This window comes from Leuciscus leuciscus (genome assembly GCF_965113295.1).
Source record: "Leuciscus leuciscus genome assembly, chromosome: 20".
In the NCBI taxonomy this organism is placed as follows: Eukaryota; Metazoa; Chordata; class Actinopteri; order Cypriniformes; family Leuciscidae; genus Leuciscus; species Leuciscus leuciscus.
Window position 1 is genome coordinate 23664855 of NC_138744.1, and position 20468 is coordinate 23685322.

The 20468-nt window shown below is 37.5% G+C and overlaps 1 protein-coding gene across 1 annotated transcript in view; it reads right to left on the minus strand.

The window, feature by feature from the left end:
* Positions 1–20468, minus strand: part of ulk4 (unc-51 like kinase 4) — a 321586-nt gene that overhangs the window by 45728 nt on the left and 255390 nt on the right. Inside the window, exons 33-34 of the mRNA XM_082150256.1 lie at positions 16201–16367; positions 10891–10983 (exon numbers count right to left, since the gene is read on the minus strand). Coding sequence (XP_082006382.1) covers positions 10891–10983; positions 16201–16367 — 260 coding nt within the window. The remainder of the gene's footprint in view (positions 1–10890; positions 10984–16200; positions 16368–20468) is intronic.

Sequence of the window (20468 nt, forward strand, 5' to 3'; positions counted from 1 at the left end):
GAGATCCCCTGGCGCTGAAAGGCCTTTGGTGTGCGTCCACAGGCTCCGCAGCTCCGGTATTGTTCACATGCCAACGCGGAGTCACAGCAGAACAAGAGTTAAAACCTGCTTATACGGCCTCCCAAATCCACCCTGTTTACTTAGCAGGGCTTGTAGATGCATCGGGGAAATCAGGCCGAGGAGTCTAATGGGACTGTGGGCTGAAAAGCACACAGGAATCAGGGAGATTAGGGAGTGTTAATGCCACTGTGGGCTGTGAATGGATGATTGGAGGAGAGAAAGAAAGAATGAGAAGAGGAGGAGAACCCGAAGCCTATGGGGACGTGTAACGCGCAGGCCTCTCATGACCTCCGCATGTACTCAGGCACAAAACTGGGCCTGTGCATTTGAAGCGATCGATATTTCCCACCGCCTCCTTTGGAAGAAACAACGCTGCAAATTACATTTTTCAAACCATGTGTTGCTTCAAACTGTGACCTCAGTCGCTGCGTAAACAGACTGCAGGGAAGATCATGTGTGATTGTTTGTGGGCAAACTCGGAATGTTTACCACCAAAAATGAAAAGCGTATGGAGTGAACACATGAAAAGGCTTTTATACTGAGTGGAGACTTTGAGGTGACACATTTCCTTTTCGGATGAACTATTTAAAATGCAGTATGTCCCTAGCACACATAGACAATCTGTTCACTTGATCCTTGGGCACCATTTGCCCTTGAAAACATTCTCACACAGTGCCCCATCCTGCTGCCCTGCTTCCACTTATATGCATATGTATTTATGTGCACACACGCACACACACACACACACACACACACACACACACACACACACACACACACACACACACACACACACACACACACACACACACACACACACACACACACACACACACACATTATGGGGTCATTCCCAAGACAAAATTATTTTTATACTGTGCACACACAGCAGGGCTTTTTTTTTATTTATTTTTTATTAAAAAACAAACAAAAAAAACAGTTAATAATGATTTTTTTTTTTTTTTTTGGATTTATTTATTTATTTGCCTATACTTTATACTAGAACTTGAATAGAACTTTATACAAAGAGCTTGTGACTAAACCTCATAACTCGAGTGGATCCTCAAAATCAAAGCCTCATATAGTAGCTCCACCCGCCTCAATCGTGAATGAAGTCCTGCACTCATTGTGGACACCATCTCTGCTTGTTTGCTGCTCAATGGTAAATACAAATCTAGTTCTTTGAATAAGTACAGCGTTTTCGTTCTTCAAAACACAATGTGTGTAAAGGTTAATGTTTTATGTATTTAAGGAGCGGAGAAGAGTGTCTTAGTCTGGTATAGTCATAGCCAATCCAGTGTGTGTCTTTTGTAACGCAAACTTTTTGCCAAATCTAAACGACAGTAAAAACTGAGCACCCACATAGCTATAATAACCTTTGTCACATGTAAGTTGAGCTCCATTTGAGCTTGACTTTGGAAAAATATGAATAATATAACGACACACGCAAGTGTATCACCATACATAAAGCCACAATACTAACTTTGACAACAAGGTGTTTAATCATTTAAAATATACTTTTTCTAAAACTTTTTTTTTTACGTTTCCTGAATAGTAGCAGTACTAAACTAACCTGCAATTTTTACTGGTTTCTAAACACCCTGCTGGATATAACGTGCCATGGTAACATATCAACGGATAAACTCCTGCGATCCAACAGCTAATGCCAGCACATTGTCTTGAGACTTACATTGGATGACTTGACAGCTGAGCGCGGGCATTTCACTTATGCTGGATGCATCAACGTCACATTTGCATAGGCCGTATTTGAATTCATGATTGGTTGACTGCCAAATTAAAATCTTAAACAGAACGATAAAATAACGTTATTAACCGGTTAATGATTTTTTCAAATAAGCGTTTCTGTTCAGAGCATTTAAATTTGTTTTCGTTTTTGTTCCTGTAAAAATAGTTTGTTTTCGGTTTTTGCTTTCATTCCATGAACCGGTTCAGAACCATGCACATGGGTTTCCATATTTTATGTGGACATTCCATGGACATAATGATTTTTTATAAAAAAAGTAACCATTTTCTGTGCACAGTCTTATTGATAGAATTATTAAGCCATTATTAGCCGAAATAATAAATAAACTAAATGCAAGGACTAGTGAATGTGTAGAATGTGAATAACAGGTGTTCTGGCGAATGATGAAATTCTGTGGATATCTTTCTGCAGAATTCTGCAGGCGGGTAGTTGACATTCAATTTCAAGCAGTGACAGCAGTGTCCTGCAATGTTACATGATGTACTTGATTTGAAACTATTTTAAAAAAACATGCTTTTTTAAAACTTACTTTAAAACTTGCATTGTTTATTATTCACAATGCAACATTATTTAAAAATTACTCACTCTCATGTCGTTCCAAACCCATAAGACTTTTATTCATCAGCAAAACACAAATAAAGATATTTTTTGTGAAATCTGAGAGATTTCTGTCCCTCCATTGAAAGTCCATTCACCCAAAACTCACAAACTTTCATAAAGACATTGCAAAATAAATCCAAATGAATGAAGTGTTTGAGTGCAAATCTTCTGAAGAGACACGGCTATATGATGAACAGATTGAATTTAGACTTTTATTCACATTAACATTGATCATCAAATATGGTCAACTGAAGCTCAACCTTGCTTGATGCACAAGAACAAACACATGTTCTTCTGAAGCTCAAACATGCTGGCGTAACACGAGAATGAACCTCAATACATATATGTGGAATAAAAAGCCTATTAGTTAAATCTTTTGATTATATAAACTGATCCGTGTCTATTCAGAAGACTTGGATTAAACTGCTCGATTCAAATGGATTTCTTTTACAATCTTTTTATGAACGTTTTGCAATTTTGAAAATGACTTTCAATGGAGGGACAGAAATCTCTAAGATTTCATTAAAAATATCTTAATTTGTGTCCCGAAGATGAACAAAAATCGTATGGGTTTGGAACGACATGATGAATGATGACAGAACGTTCATTTTTGGGCGAACTAACCTTTTATGTGAACCGCATAAAAGCTAAAATCTAATACACAGTATGCAATACAGAACCTTAAAATTGTGATTTTATATATGCATTTATATTTTCTTCTAAAATCTTGATCCAGAAAACAGTGGGACACTGATGATTCAATTGCCTGCGACACAGTTATGATGTTGTTCATTAAAAACACAGCTGGCATTAATTAACCAACAGCATCATATGATGAGATGACATGCTGGTATCTTCCATTTTGTTTAACATACATCTTCACTGTGCTTGTTAAAAAGTATAGTGGCATAATGAAATAAGCCATGATGAGATTTCTGGTACTTTAAGTATACTGAGCAGCCAATGTGTGCTTTTTTTTCTTTCTTAACTGTCCAGTATGTAATTCATTGGGAGTGGATGTTTCAGTGCACAGTACTGAAAATGTCTGACTCACTAAGCAGTGTATGAACTGAACTAGAAAGTAGATAGAAACATATTCATGGTTTTTCAACAATGACATTGACTCTTTAAAAAAAGAAGCTATTCCAGAAAGTATATGACACTGTAAAACATTTATATTTAGATATTTTCCCAAACACTCTGCCCATCTATCATTAGTCAAAAAACAAACAAAACAGGCAGTCCTGTTGAGCCAGTGTTGGTTTTAGGCCAGGCGGGTGCTCTAACATAGTTTTTATATTGCCACAGAGCCACAAGCCACATTTATTTCTGGCAAATGCTGTTTTTTTAAATCTGGATTTTTTTTTTTTTGACTGACTGCATTGACTTCCTTCATCTCCAGTGTGTTTTCTGTCAGTACAAACCCCCCATTAAAAGGTGTTAATAGGGATTTTAAGTGACGAAAAAGAGGATAAACAGTTTTTAAGTGCTTTGGGGAGATAAACTAGAGAAACAAGATTCCAAGTCTAACTAATTTGATAATTGGATACTGTAGATCAAATCGGGTGAGTAAATCGCAAGAGCATTTTCTTATTACTTAATTACATGCTTATTACATAGTAACTACACATTACTTAACAGAATATGCATAATAAAAACGCATTAGCATTTAAACTTTCATCAAATGTGATAAGAATCCATCCCAGACCTTCAAATGTGTTTTCGGCGATCCGATCATGATTCGATCACAATCTTGGGTGCATTAACACCTGCCTTTTAATGTGATCAGCTGTGATCCGACCACAGAAAACACTTAAAAAACAGTGTCCTGAGTGTCTTTGCAAGAGAATGACTGGATGTCAGATTTAAGATAATGCACAAGAAAATCCAGGGTTTGAAAATGTTTTTCACAGCAGCATTGTGTGTTAGTTTTAGTGTGTAAGAATGTGATTTTCCATTTCATTACGCTACTTTTCCATTGTTTTTTAATGTAAACACGCTAGATGGGCGTCTTTAACTTTTGTTCTCGCATCTTGCAATGCTGTATTCTAAAAACGCAGTGCCCAAGTTAAAAGTCGTCCAACTTTTAAATAACATGTCTCTAGACCGGTGTTTTCCAACCCTTTTCCTGGAGGAACGTCAACACTACACGTTCAAACTCTTCCTAATCAAACACACCTGATCCAACTCATCAGCTTGTGAGTAGAGACTCCAAGACCAGAAATATATGGGTCAGATAAGGGAGACATTCTAAATGTGCACTGTTGGTGTGCCTCCAGGAACAGGGTTGGGAAACACTGCTCTAGACTTTTGTTTTGTTTTTTGTTCTACTGTCCTGCGTCATGCGTTTTTAACAGCAAAAAGACGTTTTGAGGGAACCGGCCCCAAGAATGAGTCTGCCAGTTTTTCCTGGCACAGTGGGCAGCTTGGAATCTGCTTTGAGGGTCATGTGGGTACAGCTTGCCACTTAAACACACATACACAAGCTGGATGTACGTCTGAGGGTTACAGAGTTGAGTGGAGTGTGTTGGTGGGAAGCTGGTCTCTGGTCTTTCTGCCATCTGTGGGAATATTATGCCACAGTGCATCACTATGCCAACCACTTTCATTTCACTCTCTCTCTATCTTCAATAGATGGGATTCTCATAGTCTCATCTAGATGTCATCCTGTGTCTGCTGAAAGCCTCTATTAGACATGAGTCATATACAATGTGCAATATATGAAACTCACAATGGAATATGAAATACAACAAAGCCTTCCACACAAACTAATACTGAACAGCATTTCAGTTCATTGCATCTCCCACAAACAACCAGACCCTCTTTTCAAAGGCTGTATTGAGTCTTCTATGACTGGCTGATCTAATATGCTTTCATGAGAAAGATACAAAACCCTTGGCAAACACACAACATTCATTGGCGATGAAATTCAATCTATCTTTGTCAATTTGCGGCTTTCCATGAAACGAATGAGAAGTAAATATCTCTTTTCAATTATGAATGTCTCACTTGTCTGGATTGATTATATTCGAAATGGATGCTCCATTATTCATTATAGTGATCGGTTAATGACACGTGAAAATGTGACTGAGAGCAGAGGGTGTGTAAAAACGGCTCATATGCACTTACTATAATCTAATAATGGATTTCACATGAAGAACACTTTATTATATTTCATGAAATTATTGTTGGAGACAGTGGAATCATTTTGATGCAAATTGATATTAAAATTACATTCTTATTTGTAGAATGGTCATCAGGTATGATTTGATATCTTTGTATTTCTTTACTGCAAACTACAGTATTGTCCACACATCATCAGCACTCTAAAAATAAAAATTCCAATTAGAGCCAAAAGTGTTTTTTCAGTATGACACTTTATCTACCCTGGAACCTTTGAGGCCAACCATGGACCAATCAGCTGTTAGCACAGGACTAGAGCTCAGCAACAGTGACATGGGAGAATAACGTACCTCACTTCATATTTTACCGAAATTTTACATGTAGACATCTAGTATGAAAACTGATTTTTAGAATAAAAACAACAACAACTTAAGATATAGTTTAAGATTCTAATTTGGCATCATGTAACAAAATATGATTAAATTAGACCAGATACCATGAACAAGCTGGCTTTCATATAATGTTCAGAACTTATATGTATATTAATTATAAACTGCATAGCAATGAATTCACAAACAATATATGCAAGTAATATTTCAGTCTGAAGATACAGACAAGGTATGAGTCAACTGAAGGCACATTGCAAAGCACCAGTGCAGGATGCGATCTAGTGTTGTGTAGTAATGTTGTGGCATAGGATACCCTTTATGAGGAACCAAAACTGAAACATCATATAACCAAAGCAAAACTCCTATATAGCAAAAATTGCCCTGTTTCCACCTGGTATTAAGATGCGTTATCCATGATGTAACAACAAGTGGTCAGCATGCATTACGTTACCACCCGGTATTAACATTTTCAAATGCATCTCTCATGACCACTTGTTCGGATTTAGTCGAGACCCTCCCCTCGTTTCCTTTACACTCTACTTCACTTTAGCGGGAGCGCTGAGTGTCATGCACTAATGCGACTGAAGGGCAAACTGTGTTACACAGCTTACAAGTGAATAGAAAAAGAACCAAATGAAAAGTATAAGGAAGGTATCAGTAATTTCCATCGTAATCAGTGTATTTTGGTACAAGACAACAAAGTTTGACAACTTGTTTTGATGCAACTACCTCTGTATGTGGTTTTGGCAACCCATTGGAAATAAGTTACCCTGCCTACATTTCTATAACCTGAAATACGTTGCTCCAGGTACATTTTGCTGCACTTTTCAGGTGACACGTCCACAAGAGGTACTATAATCATATCATGTTATTCTCCATTGCAGATGTGGGTTTATTAAAAAAGCCCAGTGTTCATGGGTACATTTTTGCAAAATGATATTGCTTTGCTTGTAGCACGTTTTACAGCACTTTCAAAATCCAGTGATTGGTGCTACAGTTCACAGCTAACTGAAACATTCAAACGCGAACTATGGCAACGTATTATTATTACGTTGGTTCTTGTATGTGTCATGGCAGTCGGGAAATGAAACGTCTGGAGAGTGGTGCTTAAAGGTTAATGCTCTCTCACAAATATAGGAGAACCTACATTAAACCCAACCGATACTGTTAACAAAGCATACATAAATAAATACATAAATAAATAGAAAATAAAATAATAAAAGTTGTTGCTTTTTTACTGCCACTAGCGTCATTTCAGATATAAACTGCATTGAAACATGTATAGGCACGTTTTTGCAGTGTTTCAGAAAATGTAGGCAGGGTCATGTATTTCTAATGAGCTTGGGTTGGGTTTCAGTGAACTGATAATAACATGTTTTAGACTCCATTTCTACATGTCATTGACCACTTGTGATAAGATCACAAAAATGCATCCCATACTTGCTGAAAACAGTCTTGATTTTTTTTTTTTAAGTGAATCTGCTTTGGTGGATCAATGGATAATGATTCCAATCAATATTTCATTTCAGTTCCTCCAGATTATTCTGTAAACTCCAGTGTGCAGGTCAGAGAACAGTGGGAACATTTTTGGGCCCTAAGATTCATAAATGTTGAACACTATGGTCTTATAAAGTCCCAGAGTTAAGGACAAGAACATTGAGAACCAGATTTATTTGACAGTTTTTTTGTTAGGAATGTGAAAAATGACATTTTCAAAATCGAGTATTTGATGTGTTTCTGAGTAATATCTGGATAATAATCAGTCTATCAATACATTAACTGACATATATCCAAATTAGGCTACATAACCTTTTATTGCACAAAGCTATTATAGACCACCAGATTATTCATAGTTAAACAAATAGTTCACCCAAAAAATGAAAATTCTGTCATTAATTACTCACCCTCATGTCGTTCCAACCCATGATACTTTCGTTCATCTTCGGAACACAAATATCTTTTCTTTTCTTTTTTTCATTAAGAGATCAGAAAACTAATCCAAATGAATTGAGTGGCCTAGTCCACATTTTCTGAAGATACTCGATCTCTTTATATGATGAACTGATTTAATTTAGACTTTTATTCACATTTAAACATTGATCAACAAACATGAAAAGAAACTCAACCGATCCTGCTTGGACGCGTGAGAACAAACCTCATTGGTTCTTCCGGAAGCTCAAAAGTGCTGCGTAACACGAGAACGAACCTCATTGGTTCTTGCAGAATCAAACGTGCTGCGTAACACGAGAATGGTGCTCATTGGTTCTTGCTGAAGCTCAAACGTGCTGCGTAACACGAGAACGAACCTCATTGGTTCTTGCAGAATCAAACGTGCTGCGTAACACGAGAATGAAGCTCATTGGTTCTTGCAGAAGCTCAAACGTGCAGCGTAACACAAGAATTAACCTCATTGGTTCTTGCAGAAGCTCAAACGTGCTGCGTAACACGAGAATGAACCTCATTGGTTCTTGCAGAAGCTCAAACGTGCTGCGTAACACGAGAATGAACCTCATTGGTTCTTGCAGAAGCTCAAACGTGCGGCGTAACACGAGAATGAAGCTCAGTGGTCTTGCTGAAGCTCAAACGTGCTATGTAACACGAGAATGAACCTCATTGGTTCTTTCAGAAGCTCAAACGTGCTGCGTAACACAAGAATGAACCTCATTGGTTCTTGCAGAAGCTCAAACGTGCTGCGTAACACGAGAATGAACCTCATTGGTTCTTGCTGAAGCTCAAATGTGTTGCGTAACACAAGAATGAAGCTCATTGGTTCTTGCAAAAGCTCAAACGTGCAGCGTAACACGAGAATGAACCTCATTGGTTCTTGCAGAAGCTCAAACGTGCTGCGTAACACGAGAATGAACCTCATTGGTTCTTGCAGAAGCTCAAACGTGCTGCGTAACACGAGAATGAACCTCATTGGTTCTTGCAGAAGCTCAAACGTGCTGCGTAACACGAGAATGAACCTCATTGGTTCTTGCAGAAGCTCAAACGTGCTGCGTAACACGAGAATGAACCTCATTGGTTCTTGCAGAAGCTCAAACGTGCGGCGTAACACGAGAATGAAGCTCATTGGTTCTTGCTGAAGCTCAAACGTGCGGCGTAACACGAGAATGAACCTCATTGGTTCTTTCAGAAGCTCAAACGTGCTGCGTAACACAAGAATGAACCTCATTGGTTCTTGCAGAAGCTCAAACGTGCTGCGTAACACGAGAATGAACCTCATTGGTTCTTGCTGAAGCTCAAATGTGTTGCGTAACACAAGAATGAAGCTCATTGGTTCTTGCAGAAGCTCAAACGTGCAGCGTAACACGAGAATGAACCTCATTGGTTCTTGCAGAAGCTCAAACGTGCTGCGTAACACGAGAATGAACCTCATTGGTTCTTGCAGAAGCTCAAACGTGCTGCGTAACACGAGAATGAACCTCATTGGTTCTTGCAGAAGCTCAAACGTGCTGCGTAACACGAGAATGAACCTCATTGGTTCTTGCAGAAGCTCAAACGTGCTGCGTAACACGAGAATGAACCTCATTGGTTCTTGCAGAAGCTCAAACGTGCGGCGTAACACGAGAATGAAGCTCATTGGTTCTTGCTGAAGCTCAAACGTGCGGCGTAACACGAGAATGAACCTCATTGGTTCTTTCAGAAGCTCAAACGTGCTATGTAACACGAGAATGAACCTCATTGGTTCTTGCAGAAGCTCAAATGTGCTGCGTAACACAAGAATGAACCTCATTGGTTCTTGCAGAAGCTCAAAGGTGCTGCGTAACACGAGAATGAACCTCATTGGTTCTCGCACGTCAGGCGAACATGCTTGAGCTTCTGTTTACCACAACTGATGTGTGAACTGATGAATGTTTATATGTGAATAAATGCCTAAATTAAATTGTTCATAATATAAAGCGATCGCGTCTCTTCAGAAAATTTGGACTAAACCACTCAATTCATATGGATTAGTTTTACAATTTCTTTATGAACTTTTTGAAGCGTCACAATTGTAGTTTAATTGCGTAGCTGTCAACGGAGGGACAAAGTCTTACGGGTTTGGAACGACATAAGAGTGAGTAATGACAGAATTACAATTTTGGGGTGAACTAACCCTTTAATGCTAAAACACTTTCTGAGAGTTACTACATTTAATCAAATGAACTATCTTTGCTACACTGATATATCATTTTGCATAATTTTCTCATTATTTTAATGAAACAAAAACAAATTGAATTCTAGGAATTAAAAGGGGATTCTTAAACAAATGAACAAAACAATAATATGCTGTTTTTAAGTCACATGACACCTGATTTTCTCTCCAAGCTTTTCCTGGGGTCACCCATATAGGGGAGACATACGGAAGAGTTGTGCTATTAAACGCATTACTGTAAATTTAATTCTACATCTGTATTTTTTGGTTTGTTAATTAAGAAAATACTGTGATTATGGTTTCACAACTAGAGTTCGTAAGAATCTAATTACAAATGGATACATATATGATAAATCTGCATCTAACGATTGTTTGACAATCGATTAATTGGGTGATTATTTCTTCGATTATTGGATTAATCGGGTAAAAAAAACCATATTTTATTATTTTTGATTACTTTTTATTTTATTTTTTTAAACAATGGACTGTTTAAATTGCTAAACTACAAATGATAATAAAGAAAAACAAAAGCACAGACCCTGTGTTAACAGGTAACATTCACTCCCCTGATCATAACCTGTTAAGATGTGATCACTTCATGGGATTACTTTCGTTATATATATATAATTTATATTTTTACAATTTTCTGTTGTGGTAGAGTTTCCGTATGGCACGGTTTCCAAAAAGTAAATTATTGGATGACTAGTAGACCATAATGATCCATGCATAATTTATGCAAAAGAAATGGTTAGGCAAAACAGATGTAAAGTTTGCATGAAACACACACGCACGCACGCACACACACACACACTGACCAGTTGAATGAGGAGGTTGTTTAGGTCTGTCAGTGGCTTGTTGATGAGCAGCAGTTCCTCTGCAGCCTCAGTGTTTTCATTGCTGTCTGATCTCTACAAAAAAAAAGAAGCAGAGAGAGCATTATTAGGCCAAGAAGAAAAAAGAGAGGGAGAATAAAGGGGAAGCGAAAGGAAGAAAATGAGGACAGTCAGTCATTGGGGGGATGCTTAGAGAAGAGAACTCAAGAGCCAACGCAACAGAGGATTGAGAGTCTGAGAGATTCCTGCTCATGTAATCATCACAGGAAGTACAGTAGCTTGAAGCTGGTGCTATTTTTAACAGAGACGCTCCTCAGAGGTGCTGGGGTCTCTGAACACTGCCCAGCTCTGCTGCCGGAACGGAACAATGTGTACAGCTCGCTGTCTACCATCAGCCACAACATCTTACTCTTTAGTAACAGCTGTCATATATATATATATATATATATATATATATATATATATATATATATATATAGAGAGAGAGAGAGAGAGAGAGAGAGAGAGAGAGAGAGAGAGAGAGAGAGAGAGAGAGAGAGAGAGAGAGAGAGAGAGAGAGAGAGAGAGAAAGAGAGAGAGAGAGAGAGAGAGAGAGAGAGACAGACAGATAGATAAAAATAGACAACAGCAGCAAGAATGCATAAGAAATGCAAAGTTTGTTACCCATCAGTCATCAGCGAGAGCAGCCGTGCAGTGGGTCTGGTTCAAAAGTTCATGCCGCTGTCTCTAGCTGTCTTATTCTGGCTAATATTTCATTGAATGTGAGTGTCTGGGATCCTCAAGCAGATTGACAGACCGGAGCAATGAGATTACAGCAAGCCTTCGCTTAATAGGACTGCAGTTTTTTCACATTTAAACTCCCTTCACTCATTTAAAATATTAATGACGGAGCTCTGGCTGACATCGTGAGAGAAACGTGAGAGGGAAGGACAGTCGGCGCAGTGGGGAAAAGTGTTCGGGAATGTCTCCCTCATCATTATCACCCAAACGAATTTGGGTTGTGTGGACACTTTTTTTTAATAAGCTTTCCTTTCTCTCTTCTGTCGCTTTTTTCTCTCTCTCTCTCTCAGAGTACTGAATTCCATTACAGGCTCCATTTTGGCGATGTCCGTGCATGAATATGTATGGAAGGACGCTGAGGGAAAGACAAAGGCCTTGGGTGGATAATGAGGGTTGAGGAGGAACTGACAGGGGAGCGACTTCCTGTGAGTCCTGTGTGCCACATATCCGACTTTAAAGCACTGTTTACCACGGGTCTGCTGAAGCATACCGGTAAAAATAGCACTGGGAACTATTAGACGTCAAAGTACCGGAAATTGAACACGAACGCTCGTGTGAGCACACACTCGGTAGCTCTGACAAAGATGTCCGCTGCGAGTAATTATGGGTAAAAGGTGTGGTGGATCCACTCGGAGTGAGTGGCTGGATGTATCCTGCTGGTATCTGCATAGCAGTTGTCATTGCATAACAATCTAATCATCAGTGAGGAGAGGATCCAGACATGAACCCCCTAAAAGCATGCCTACGGCGACAGTAGCAGGCAAGCGCTCCCTGAGGACGGGGGGCTGGGGGGTGTAGGGAAAGGAGGAGAGAGAGAGAGAGAGAGAGAGAGCGAGAGAGAGAGAGAGAGAGAGAGAGAGAGAGAGAGAGAGAGAGAGAGAAACGAGGAGAGCAGCTCAAGAAATGAGGGCGACAGAGTGAGAAGTGTTACAAACAAGAGGATGGGACGGCAAGGGTGAGAGAGGGAAAACAAAATAAGGATGGATACCTTTGGAACGAGAAAAAGAGAAAGAAAGGAATTTACAGAGCAGTCTGTGACATGAGAAACAAGAAGAAAAAAAAATATATATATTTTTTTTTTTACATTTTTTATTATTATTTGTTTTTGAATTTCTTTGTTCCAGCCCTAAATTAAAGAGGGAACATTAAAGAAAAGAATACAAGAAACGGTTGACAATTTTCTGTTGTGGTACAGAGTAGCCATAATGTACCATGTCAAAAATCTTGTCACTTTTAAAGAAAAAACCTCTCTAGTCAATCTCAATATCCAACTAGTTGGTTGCTAGATGACTAGTAGACCATCCAAATCCATCCATAACTTATGCAATAGGAATGGTTAGAGGCAAAACAGGAAGAAAATTTGTATGGTTTTGAAAACAGCTGTGCTACTGTCACACTCCTACAGACACCCGGTCTGAGATGTACAGTGACATTTTTATTTTACAGATGAATCTGAAATTAGACAGAAGCAGAAAAAACAGAGGCAAATAAAATAGATATTTATCAAGAGATTGAGAGAATTTTCTACTAAGTGTATCAAACAAATGCCTCTTTCAAAGAGTTCTCTTTCTCTCTAAAAAATAGTCAACAGATTCAAACCCTATGATCTTAGACAATTTTCATTTTTGTGTGGTCAGTAAAAGGAGGCACATCTGAAGCTGAGACTACTGTTTAATATGCTTATTCACGTATATCCATATTCATAAATTTAAACAAAATTGAAATCATAGAAGAAATACAGAGTGAGAAGGATAGAGGCCAATAAAGAAAACGAGAGGGAAAGACTGTCCTCCCAATTACTGAGAAATCATTTTAACCTCTCAAAAACTTAGCAAAGTGTGCCAAGGCAGAATATATTTCCCCACTACATTGACACCAAGAAAATGGGCAAATACCATATCTAGCTGAAACTCCACAAAGAACTTCCTGTCACAACAAGACATCTTCCTACATGGCATTTACATTCCACTGCCATAACCCCTCCTGCAGAGAAGATATGTTTCATACACTGGAAAAAGAGACATGCCCTATCCAGGCTCAGGGAAATGTGCTTGTTTGTGGGGATCTGAATGCAAAAACAGGATTACAGCTTGACTTCACGGACACAGGAAAGTAAAAATATTAATAAGATGTCCTCTATAAATAACAACATTTTGCCTTTCCACAGAAATAACCATGACCATATTGTCAATGAGAATGGGAAAGACTGTCGCTGCGTCCGAAATCACATATTGTCAGAGTAGGTGCAACATTTGAATTTACTTCAAAATTGTAAAAAAAAAGCTCTATATAGTATGAATATGGGCAGTATGAATGAAATTTGGACGTACTACCGGTATATCCGCCATATTGTTACTGTCACTGTCACATGACCCACCAGTGTCAGTTGTGTCGCTTCACTTCCATTCATAAATCCTCTCCTGTGGCCTCATGGGATAGTAAAGTGTCCATCGAATGCACACTTCATACAAAGTGTAGGATGTAAAACCTACAACCTTATTAAATCAATGTACACTAAAAGTCAATGCATAATAAATAAAAAAAATAGCAACAAAAGAGAACACATTTCTCAGGACAGTGGAATGAATGTTGCTGATTTAGCCCAACATTGTTCAAAATGTACTTCAACATGTACAATCAATGAACAAGGTGGAATCTGTGTGGAATAACCTTCTGCCCCTAGTCTCACTTCACTCAACACAGAAATCAAACACCTGCTCTGCACAGATGAGTGGTTCTGCTGTCTTACACTACACAGTGTTTACAACTAAACCTGGAACTGCTGGAGTAATACTGCCAGTCAACCCAAATAAATACACAATCATGACCTTCTACAAAAGATCTACATCCCAGAAAACACAACACAACACATATTCACACCACATAAGCTCATCACACTACTATTATCTAGCACTAAAAGCAATTCCACAGGAAACTATAACCCTGCAGTAAATGAACTGGGAGATAATGGCCGCAGGGCCTTGTATGCCATAAAACGACAATGCCCTTTAGAAACTCCTGTTAGGATTTGGCTGGAAATATTAGAATCTGCAATTGAGCCCATTGCCCTTTATACCAATGGGATGTGGGGTCCACTTAAAAAACTAGAATATGAAAATGGGACAAACGTGTAATTGTAAGCCAAATTATGTAAAATATCCAACTAATACACCAAAACACAACAAATACAGCATGCATTACAGAATTCAGAAAATATTCCATAATTACACTGTAAAAAAATATTGCAATTTTAACTATAAAAGAATGCTGCAGTAAAACAAAAACAAACAAAAAGCCTGGTAATTTGTCAATTATATTCCTGACAGCTGTGGAAAAGCTACAAGACATCTCTTTACCACCAGTGCTATTATGGTGGTTGAAAGTATATGTTAATGTATGTTATACATACATTAAATATATGTTAATATGTATATGTTATGTAACGGCTGTTGGATTTACCGGTTTGACACATTTTTATAGATTACAGATCTAAATAAAATTTATGTTGTTCTGTAAATATGTTTACATTTTTCCTGCGTTTTTACAGAATCATTCAGGCAACCACAGCTGTTAAACAACAGGATTTAATAAATAAATAAATAAATAAATAGAGTATAAAGATCTGCTATTCTGGAATCTTCTGATATCATATTAAAACCCTGCAATACTAAGAGGAAAGAACAACCCACGCTTATTGGAAAAACGTGCCTGTGGTGACAAAATTCAGAAAATTTGTGACACTTTCAAAGAGAAATGTCCAATTAGTGGCGCTGAAAGTGCGTTCAGTTTTATCCGAAACAGATTAACGTGAATTTTGCAACGTTTTATTATTTTAGTTGTTTTATGTAGCATAGCAGTTTAGAAATAAAATGTCCAGTGAGAGGCACTAAAAGGTAATGCTTTTAACCTTTGTATTTGAAAATAACGTACCACCTACACTAAACCCTAACCATACCCGATAGTAGGGGTGGGGGATATACCGGTAGACATGATTAACCGGTAGAGATTTGTCAACCGGTAGAGATTTTAGACTATCGCCTCTATCGCGGTTACACTCACATGGCATTGCTGTGCTGCGTGCGTGGTGGTCGCGAAAGCTCATCGTCTACATGTGTTTTTAAGCATTGTGGTATAAAAACAAGTGATTTTAGACTGCTGAAGCACAATAGGAAACAAACCAGAACTCATTTCGCTATATGGGTGGCTGTCTTAGAGACGCGCTCACGTGAAGCCGCTTTATTGGCCTTGAACAGTTAAATACACACACATGTATGTGTCAAAATGCCTGTCTTTGCAAGTATCCTAGTAAATACAGTCATTTATGCCTTAAGTGAATGCAAACAGCTGAGAAAGGAAATGCATGTGTAACAGTATATTGGATTTGGGCAGCTCTTAAAGTGACAGCAGCCTAATTCATGCTGTCTGTCATTCACGTTAATCAAACAACAAACAATTAAGTTGAATTACTTGTCATGCCAATAAATCTAAACTGAAATAGAGAGAGAATGTTACCCGAAGGGCCAGTCGGACTACAGATGAAAGGTTTTTGAGTAGGCAGTGGATGATGTCCAGCAGACACAGGAGCGGAGAAGAACAGCTCTTCATCCCTGAGTGCATTTCTCTCTCCAGATATACGCCAGCGACTTCCACAAAGACATTACTCACCACCTCAATTACACCTGAGAAGAGAGATAAACAAAAACACAGTAGAGTCACTCTTCTATACATGCATCTGCTCTGACTGTCCATCTGATAGACACAAACACATCTAGCATAAGATACCAGCAATTTAATTAAACAACTGTCTGTCACATAATACATTACACTTAATATACTAACTGTTTGAAGTAGTCACAGTAACATAAGTAAGCAGAGAGTATATCAATATTCTCAGTTTATGGTAAACATTCAAAACCATAAAAAATGACATATATAATCTGACGTAATTTTACGAAGGGGTTGAAAAAAATATGTTGTATACAAACAATATACAGTTGTAGCGTATTTATATAGTTTGGGGTTGGTAAGATTTTTTTGTTGTTGACAGAAATGAGTACTTTTTTTTCCCAGTAAGGATGCACTGAATTGACCTGAAGTGACAGTAAAAACTTCTAGAATGATACAAAATAAATTCTGTGCTTTTGAACTTTCTATTTATAAAAAGAATCTGAAAAAAAAAGGTATCACGTTTTCCACAAAAAAATAAAAATAATAATAATAAAAAATAAAAATAAAAATCAAGCAGCACAACAGTTTTCAATATTGATAATAACAAGCAATGTTTCTTGACCACCAAATCAGTATATTAATCAGTATGATTTCCGAAGAATCCTGTGACACCGAAGACTGGAGTAATGGCTGCTGAAAATTCAGCTTTGCTGTCACATAAATACATTTCATTTGAAAAAATTATTTATAATTATAAAAAATTATACATTTTTATAATATTGCACAATATTACTGTTATTGCTCTATTTTTTATCAATCAAATGCAGCTTTGGTGACCATAAGAAACTTCTTTCAAAAACATCTTTAATAAATCTTACTGATCCCAGTACTTTATAGAATAGATCTTACTAGAACAGTACATACATAAATATAAACTTTTTTTGGTAACAATAGTTTAGGGTCCAATTCTCACTATTAACAAGTTACTTATTACTTATTAGCATAATGCCTTATTCTGCATTACATCCCTTAATCTTACACAATACCTAAATTTAGCAACTACCTTACTAACTCGCACTCGGGTGCACACCAAAAGCGGACCAAACAAGCGTACCGAGACCTCCTCGAAGAGGTGGTCTCGGTACGCTTTCAAACGAACTCTGGAGCGGTTCGTTTGTGGTGAGAACGTGATCTGACCTCGAACAGAACCAACTGCCAAAGAACTGCACATTTTTGGACTAAATCAGTTGCCGTAGTTGTGAGGAGGTGCGGAGCCTGATATAAATTATTAACATTATTTTCGAGCCGCATCCTCGCTTCATTATCAAATATTATTGTTTGTCTAAAACAGCGGCGTGTTGTCTGCCGGATTTTCCACCTCTTTGTTTACTTCCGGGAGTTCTGTTGGAATTTTCCCGCACGTTAACCCCCTGAGGTCGGAGGTATCGCCGGCGATACCAGCTCGCTTTTTTTTAATCAGTGTAAAAGAAACTCATAAATACTCAGTTGACTTTGATTTTCCATAGGAGTTTCATACATCAATCGATTCTGTTAAATGTGTATTATTTTTGTGTATACTCACAATAAAAACAAAGTGTTGTGCTTTTTGCCAAATAAAGAAAAATAAACACGAAGCGAGTTCTGCCTTCTCTCTGCCAGTGAAGTCCATTCTGAAACGCGTCCGAAAATGAACAATAACTGAGCGAATACTCAGTCAAACAGGCATACAGACACACAGGCATGAAGCTTGAATTCTCTCCTTTTAAATGAAGTAATTTATATAAAAAACAAATATTCTCATCTTGTGAAATCTGTATTAAAAGAGAGCGATTCCAGTCGAGCTCATCTCAGCTCATTACGTTTTAATCGGCCCCGCCCACGGAGAGCGCGCGCTATTCAAACGCAAATGACTGAGACGATCCCATACAAACTGTGAACGCCCACATATCAGCTCGAGAAAACACATCAAGTTTATTCAGATGATAAGTGTAGTTGTCTACACTGTCTCGCAGCGCTGTGAGGAATAATACTAATGGAAAACGTACCTCAGAAGTGCTGGTATTTCGAGGAGCAACATGGAATACTGTAGTAATTTTTTTTTCATTCTCAAGTATATCGCGTTTCTGTGTGAATGAATGAACGGCAGCGATGCGCTGTTTACCACAACTGAAATGTGTTGAAATAAAATGTATTTGTATAAGCAACGTATTAAATTGCAAATTAACATTTATATTCCTTATAATAAAAACGAAAGACCGATGTTACAGACATATGAAAGACAACATTTCGTTGATTAGTTTTGGATTGATTACACATTTTTACTGTAAAATATCTGCCACCTCAAATAAGCTTTTGTTTGCCAATTTTTGCTAATATGTTAAATATAGTATGTTTTGTCAATGTAGGCTGTATTCGAAGTAATGAATCCTTAACTTTGAAATATATATGATAAAATGTATACTTTAGTTTTTACAAAGAAAGATTACACTTCAATTGTTGTTGTAATTGTAACCTTTTTAATAAAAAAATATATTTACAAGGTAGATGTAAACAAATTTTAAAAGGTAAATATAAGCCTTTTCTTTAAATAATTTTTATTGTGTTTTATTATTGACAAATTTGGGGAGAGGATACATATTCCAAAACTGAAAATACAGTATGAGAATTAACTGCACAATTACTAGACATGTTTTCCTTGGATATTATACAATTTGCAAGAAAAATTTGTGCAAAAAAAATAAAAATAATTTGAAATGCTTCCAACTGTGAACCAATTTGGTAGAATGTATATATATATATATATATATATATATATATATACATATTGCTCTTGCATTCTTTCTTGTGGCTATAGGTGACACACCTGAATGAATGGCTCATTAAGTATGCGGGCCCCATTGTCTCCTCAGGTGTGAATCACTACATATGCATGATGCTGTTGAATGGTTGACGCCCCTTGCGCATATTGTCTTTACAAACAAAAAGTGTTTTACAAGATTTAAATCAATGTATTGTGTTATGTGAATGATAAGGGCAGGATGATTTTCACAACATTTTGAAGAAAAAACTCTAGGCAATGACATCAATTAGTCAAAAGTCTTATTGTCACATATTTAGTATGTGTTTTGTGGCCTTATTTCAGAAACTTTAGTTTTTAGTTTTTTCAATAACCATGCATAAACATTATTCTCTCAAAAATACAAACATGTAGGCTACATGCATGTTGCTCACATATTATGGTAGCCCTGTTTGTGCTAAATAGAGTGTAATTATACCTTTGCCATTAATATGTTTATAAGCAACTGAAAAAAGCACAAATGTCAGGGCATGTCAGAACATCTCAAGGACCCCAAAAACCCCTCAGACCCCAGAGGGTTCATTTTGACCAAACGAAATGCAGTTATGGGAATGCGTTCAAGACACATCTGGCCAACTAGTGATGTGGATGTTGTCACGTGACTGCATTTTATCAACTCATAATCTGATTAGGACCAGAGCGATCAGTGTGGTGTGAAAAGGAACCAAAACGCCTGAAAGCTGAATGCTACAAAGTATCATTTTTCGCCCTTGGTCCGGACCAAATGAACCGAACTACAGATGTGAAAGCACCCTGAGTTCTGCTTCATGCCCAAAACCACATGATTCAGGTCCAAATGAACTTTCAAATGAAAAATGCAGTCCAACCTAATCTACAGTGTGATACATTCAATGTGACTTCCAAAGACCAGAAGTAAAGAGATGCACAGAAGTCTTCTAATTTAAACCTTCACCCATTATTTAACTTCAAGGATCCCAAAAAAGGAAATGGAAAATAACATTTAGACATTAACTCTGCACAGTAAAGTGGAGTTGAACAAAAATAAAATTTCCAGCCAGAAGATCTTTTAATTCGTTCAGGGGAGCAGCATGAATGGCAGGCCTCACAAACAGTTACATTATTGCAAAGCACAAACAATTACTTGTCCCTTTAGAATATATTCTGAACATTCTTTTACAGTATTATTCTGGGATACAAATCATAAAAAGTAAATTTTTTCCTCACTATTGATGACACATGCAATACATGATCTTCCACAAAAGCAGACAGAACCCTTGCCTTCCCTTCCACCTTA